The following is a 7,069-nucleotide window of genomic DNA, read 5'->3' as shown; positions in this document are numbered from 1 at the left end:
CCAGGAATGCCAGCCTAACATGAAGAGAGGAAAATTTTAAATAAAACCTATAGTCTGCAGAGAAAAAGGGATCAGATTTAGATGGTATGTATTTGTACTCTGATAGGCCCACCTCTTAGCCATTTCATTCACTTCAATGTAGTGTGAACAAACAAAAAACCCTAGGGAATACTACAGCTAAGATAAAATATTGCTTAGCTTAGCATATACAGCTAAGCTATATATGCTGTATATGTATACAACATATACAGCTTAGCATAGCATGTATATGTTGATAATATCTAAACAGTAAATACTCACTTCCTTAAAACTGTACCACAAAGCTGAATTTTTTCATTAGATATATATGAAAGACTCATTAACAAAACCACAAATTAACACAGGTAAGTTCCATTAGAGATAAAATTTCAATATCAACCTAAGAAAAATTATCCACACACTTATCAATTTTGTAACATTTTATACATGTATTCAAGAAAACAAATAAACCTTAAGTCTTTAAGAAAGAACAGTTAAAGTCAGACTGTACTCCCATATTTTGTCACTACATTCCACAACGAGAAAAACAGGTATTTCCAATCAATTTGAGATACAGATACAAGAGTTATCATTTTACTTACTCCAGGGTATTGGCTGGCATGTGGTGTAAGATTCTTAAAGGCCCATTGAATGTTCTGGTGAGAAGCCAGTTGTCGTGTAAATGCAGGAGACTGTTCACAGCAGAGCCTCAGAATGCCGTAGTAGGCAGGCAGCATCCCACGGTTAAAAAGCACCACATCCTGATCATCATGGTCAGCAAGGATGTAATTGAAGGCAATGTTCTTGGTTACCACTGGGTTCTGAACAATAAGGCGGATATTCTCTGGACAGTCAGCACACACATTGTACCAAAATGAAAGCAAAGCCTGTTTATTGTGATTTGTAGCTATTGCTGGCTCAGAAAGTTTAGGCTGGAAAAGGTTCCACAAATCCATGAAATATGTGGAAAACATCAGCTTCTCAGTTTTGGAAATTAAACAGTAAGTCATAAAGCTAAAATAGGGCACTAGCTTTGTAGTGCCATGAACAGCAGCATCAACATAAAGTTTGGCTCTTGAGAGCAAACCAAGGAGCACGTTGTAGACCTGATGTAGGACTACTGTTGTGTCTGGACTGAGTGGAAGGTCACGGGTTGGGATGTGCAAAGACCTTGTTGACCGGAACATCTGGCGGAATGAATTGCTTGGTATAAGGGACACCAGAAGATAAGCTGCAGCTATAAAATGTAAAACAAAACTGTCAGATGCTTACAAGATATCAAATAGACTGAAGAGCAGTCATTAAACACAAAGTCACTCTTCCCTTTAAAAATTAAAATGAATAAAAATTAAGGGACATGAACATCTCTTTTAATATCTTTCTGCTCTACCACTGGTACCAGAGAAATCCCAAGGAATGACAAAAACAGACGCCTTCCATTCTGTCTTATTAGCAGTATTTTTTAAGTGGTGACAACAATCGCATAAACAGAAAGTTTTAAACCTCTTTTGTTTAGCTTTCCCAAGATGTAGAATTTTCCCACTTGTTTTATCATTTTATTTCTTCTCAGGGAATAATATGGTTTAACAGGAAGAACACAGCATTTGGAGCCAGAAGACCTACATAACGCTGTCTGACATGTCAAATCATTAATTCAGGGTCTTAGTTTTCCTCTTCTTTATCAATTATTACAAAATAATTCAGTATTATTTTGTAGATAATGGTCAACTTACATTATAAAGAGAATAAGATTATCTAAAAGCCTTCTGTATTATAAAGATTATATATATATATGCCAATTATAGAACATTAACTTTGGAAAATCTCTGAAAGTCTTCTAGGCTAACCTTGCATGCAGAGAAAGAATCCCTTCCTTCAACATACCTGGAAAATGTTATTAAGCCTATGGTATAATTCTGAGAAGATAATGACTCATTAGTTGAACCCATCTGTAAAAGGAGTTACTATTAGCAAGGCACTAAGCTAGGTACTTTGTAAATATTATCTCATTTAATCCCTCACAATCATCCTGGAGGTAGGTGATGATACACTGGAAAATCAGTCTGAATCTTAGAGAAGCAAAGACCAAGGTCACACAGATAAAAAGGGGGAGCCCAGACTTGACCTCGAGAAACGATGATGATGATGATGACGATGATAATGGTAACATACAAACAACAACAAGAACTGCTAACATTTATCAAATGCTTAAATTTAACACATTCTTTATGTAGTTGGCATTAGTTTTATTATCTCCACTTTTACTCAGACTTAAAACAGTAAGACTACCCCATTTTCCACAGCAAGTGGCAGAGCTGGAATTCAAACCTTGATTGTCAGACTCATGAGTTAATCGTCCTAACAACATTCATTACAGAGCCTACTCAAGGCATCTAATGCCTTAGTATAACCCTTTTCAATACACCTACTAATTCTGTTTCCCACTATTCTACCTATAATTTGATAACTTCCATCATACTACCAAAGCAAATACAGTTAGGGTTTCTAAAATTAATTGTAATCTCTTTTATGGATGTCAAATTAAACTTTATTTTTGCACAATACTCCATTTCTACATATTTCATCACTTATATATTGCTCTGATTAGCCTGTTTTCAGTTAGGCTCAATTTGGTATGTGTTTCAAATATAAAAACTTGGCATGTAGGTGTCATCTTGATCAATTTTGTATAAAACTACAATTGAGAAAATAATTTTATTAAAAAAATTATTCAGTTTAAGTTAAATACTTTTACCCCAATATTTTATTTTGAAAAAATTTCGAACACTGTGAAAGGTTGAAAACATTCTACTAAATAATGACCCATGGACCTACCACATAAATTCTACAATTAACATTTTGTTTTGCTTTATCACATACCTAACCATCTACTTATTTCTATAAAAACTATTTGCTTTTAAATAAAAAGTAAGTTCTGCTAGGGGAAAAAACCCCACAACTTTTAAATTATTTTTATCTTTGAGAACAAACAGGAAAGTCAATGTAGAAGAACAGACCATCTTTCTAAAAACTGCCTTTTGCTATAACTTAGAACAAATTGTCCATTTCTATATGGCAACTCAACTATTTTAAGACAGCAATCATGTCACCATTTTCTTTTTGCTAAATATTCTTTTTTTTTTTTTTTTTTTTTTTTTTTTTTTTTTTTTTTTTTTTTTTTTTTTTTTGCGATATGTGGGCCTCTCACTGTCGTGGCCTTTCCCGTTGCCGGACGCGCAAGCTCAGCGGCCACGGCCCACGGGCCCCGCCGCGACGCGGCATGTGGGATCCTCCCAGACCGGGGCACGAACCCGTATCCCCTGCATTGGCAGGCGGACTCTCAACCACTGCGCCACCAGGGAGGCCCTTTGCTAAATATTCTAAACAGTCATTCCTTAAAATTATTTTGTAGGATTCAGAAGTATTTCTCTGTAGCTTTTCTTCTAACCATGTTACCCTAATTCTTACTGAGTTATACCGATTCTATTCAAATATTTGGGCCCCTATTTCAAGTTACATTATTTCAAAAGCATGTTTTCATATTTCTGTAGTCTTCACTATTATAATTTTTAAATGATGCATAACAATTTATTTCCTATCTGAACATCTAGTTTTAAATTTTTCACACTTACAAATAATGCTGTTGGACATTCATATATTGGATGACTTACTTATACCAGAATCCCTGCAATGGTATTACTGAGTTGAAAAAGGGAAAAAAAATTTAAGGATCTTGGTACATACTGCTAAACTGCGTTTCATAAGGGTAATATTAACTTACGGCGTCGCTGCAGTGTATGAGAATGCTATTTCTTTAGCACTACTATGAATGTTAGGTGTACCAGCTAGCTAAAAAGCTTTTCTTTTTGTTTTGGTTTTTTTGTTTGTTTGGTTCAGCAAAAGTTTTTAATTGTTTTATGGTCAGGAGTCAGGACATAAATACCAACCAGCATATGTGTCAGCTCTTACAAATATCCCATTATTGTGGGGTTAACTAAACTGGCAGGAAAAAAAGCCTATGAGCAGAGTACCATTGCCAATCCATGTATACCCACCACTGAAACATGTTTTCCCCTAATAAACCTTTTATTTTAGAAGAGGTAGAACAGACAGTTCCTATACACCCTTCTCCCATTTCCCCTGTTAACATTATTACCATGGTACATTTGTTGTGACTAAGGAACCAACACTGGCACATTACTATTAACTAAATTCCACACTTCCAATTTCAATAGTTTTGTCCTAATGTTCTTTTTCTGCTTCTAGGATCTCATTTAGGATACATGAGATTTAGATGTCATGTCTCCTTAAGCTCCTCTTGACTGTGACACTTTCTCAGACTTTCTTTGGAAGACCATGACAGTTTTGAGGAGTAGTGGTCAGGTATTTTTGTAGAATGTCCCTCAAATTAAGTTTATCTGATGTGTATCATGGTTAGACTCAGGTTATGGGATTTTGGGAGGAAGACCACATGATGAAGTGCCCTGTGCATCACACCATACCAAGGGCACATACTATCAACATGACTTATCAGTGACATTTTTAACCTTAATTATCTGCCTGACTTAATGTTTGTCAAGTTTCTTGAAGTTATTTTCTCTATCCCTCACACTCTACTCTTTGAAAGCAAGTCACTAAGCTCACACTAGAGGGGGTTTCCCTTTTGCGGGGGAAGATGTACATAAATTTTTTGGAATTCTTCTGTATGGGAGATTTGTCTCTTCTCCATTTCTTTGTTTATTCAATCATTCATTTATATCAGTATGGACTCATGGGTATTTATTTTATACTTTGGATTATAATTCAGTGCTATGTTAATTATTTTTTCTCTCAAATTGTTCCAGCTTTGGGCATTGGGAGCTCTTTCAGGTTGGTTCTATGTCCCTTTGACATACCACCATCATTTTGTTTTGGGAGTACTTCCTTACTTTCTGGTTCTACAAGATGCTACAGGCTCATCTTGTATATTCCCTGCCCCAGTCCTACAATCAGCCATTTCTCCAAGGAGCTGTGTTTCATTTTATCAGAAATGATGTTTAAAAACATGGATCTGGGTATTCGATGTGTTTGCTGCTACTGGAGTGTCACTGATTGTATGCCCTCTCAGCAGAAAACTAGGAAGTATGATCTTAATGATTAAATTGAATGATTAAAGAATTAAAAAAATTAACTACTTTGATTTTTATTTCTTTTAATACTATCAAAAGAAAACATACTCTGTGTTTATTTACAATCAGTTACCTATTCTGTGAAGTATCTATTTTTGGTATTTGTCCATCTGTCTTCCAAGATCTTTGTTTATTCCCTTCTGGCCTGGGTACAATAAAGGTATTTACCATTTAACTCCCATAACTTCAGAGAATATTTTCTCTCAGCTTATTTTGTGTTTTAATTGTCACTTTACTCTTAGCTTTCTCAAGTTACTTTTAAGACAGGATTTTCTGACCCATTACTCTCTTCACTAATGCTGATAATGCTTTGTGATTCTATCAAGAAAAGAAACAAAAATGATAGTGGTGGTGATATCACCCAAGAAAAGACATAGTTTCCTATCCTTAAAAAAACAAAAACACTATAGATATTTGTAAAACATTGCCATAGGTTTTCAAATACTAATATAACCTTGGCATTTAAAACAATATCTCTAAGAGCCTTTCTGTATTATACAATGGGCATATTATGATCACCTTAAAACAAACAAAAAAACAAAACGAAACGTGGAACAACAACAAAATGGTTTCTTAAATTCTGAATATTTGACTTACAAGTCCTGACTCTAGGATAATTGTGAGCCAAAAGAAACCGCTCGACCCAGTTTTCCATATTCTGTAGGACCCAGCTGTGTGCCAGTTTATTTCGGGGTGTCTGCACTGCCAACCAATCCAGACACTGAGAAGGATTGTATTCAATTACCTACAAGTAAAATGACAAGAACAGAATATAAGGCTAACTGAATGAGCAGTTACTTTTTTAAACTTACTTTTGGTATGTGCATCAGACACTTTAAAGCTAAATAGTTTTTTGAAAACTAGAGCCTGAAAGAAGTTTCACACCCATGTTTTTTCCCATTTTTAAAGCAACATTTTTATTAACAGGAATATGTTCAAGGAGAATTTGTCATCAGTTTACAAAATAAAATTATAATAACCAAGGACTCTAACACAGGACCAATAAGAGAACTCAATGACCTTTAAGGTCTTAAGTTTACAAAGTTATTTAAAAGTGCTTTTAATTCTCTAAAGTTTCCATCTTTACTTTTCTTATTGTTTGCCCAATCTGCTACTATAAGTGAGAATGAAAACTAGTTCACTATACTGCTGGGAAGATTTTTTCCATTGGAAAAGGAAATCCTAGGAATCTAGAGTAGGGGTTGGAAAACTATGGCTCTCAGAAGCCAAAATTACGGCTTCTGTGGTTTGCCTGTTTTTAAGTTTTTATTGGAACACAACCATGCCCACTCATTTACATTTTGTCTATGGCTGGTTTTATGGTAAAACAGCAGCTGAATGGTTCTAACAGAGACCATATGGCCCACAAAGCCTAAAATATTTACTATCTGGACTATGAAGAGGAAAAGTTTGCCAGGCCCCTGGTCTAGAGAGTGGGCATTTCCAACACTCACTAAGAAGAAATTCTGTAACCTCAGCAGTAACTCTGGAAGAAAGGAAGTGGTTGGTGCGTCCTCTGTATTTTCTATCAACTGCTGAAAGCACCTGGCTTGTATTTCTAGGGCTTCTACCACTTCACGGAATCTTTTTTGAGGATACGGGAATGAGGACCTCGGATGGGCTGAAGACTGCTTATGACGCTAGGAGAAAGTCTTTAAACATCTGAGACACTAGGGAAGAACTCTTTTTTCCCCTAGATCTTCTGACTAAAGCGTATCTTCTTCCCTTGACCTGTGACTTACTAAAACCATTTTGAGTTACCCAAGCAAGAAGAAACTAGCACTTAAAATGTGAGTGATTGTGTTAGAAAAATAAAGCCCTCGGAAAAATAAACACTAAAACATCTGCTGCAAGACTTACCTCCCATATCCTCTGCAGAATGT

The 7,069-nt window shown here is 35.5% G+C and overlaps 1 protein-coding gene across 1 annotated transcript in view; it reads right to left on the bottom strand.

Moving 5' to 3' along the window:
* USP34 (ubiquitin specific peptidase 34) overlaps nucleotides 1-7,069 on the bottom strand; it is a 235,931-nt gene that overhangs the window by 22,889 nt on the left and 205,973 nt on the right. The window contains 3 exon segments of the mRNA XM_007464137.1: nucleotides 621-1,255; nucleotides 5,784-5,931; nucleotides 7,047-7,069. The exon segment at nucleotides 7,047-7,069 is cut by the window's right edge and continues 11 nt beyond it. Coding sequence (XP_007464199.1) covers nucleotides 621-1,255; nucleotides 5,784-5,931; nucleotides 7,047-7,069 — 806 coding nt within the window.

This window comes from Lipotes vexillifer, unplaced genomic scaffold, assembly GCF_000442215.2.
Source record: "Lipotes vexillifer unplaced genomic scaffold, Lipotes_vexillifer_v1.1 scaffold311, whole genome shotgun sequence".
In the NCBI taxonomy this organism is placed as follows: Eukaryota; Metazoa; Chordata; class Mammalia; order Artiodactyla; family Lipotidae; genus Lipotes; species Lipotes vexillifer.
Note: the sequence above shows the minus strand (reverse complement) of the source record. Positions and strands in the feature narration are given on the sequence as shown.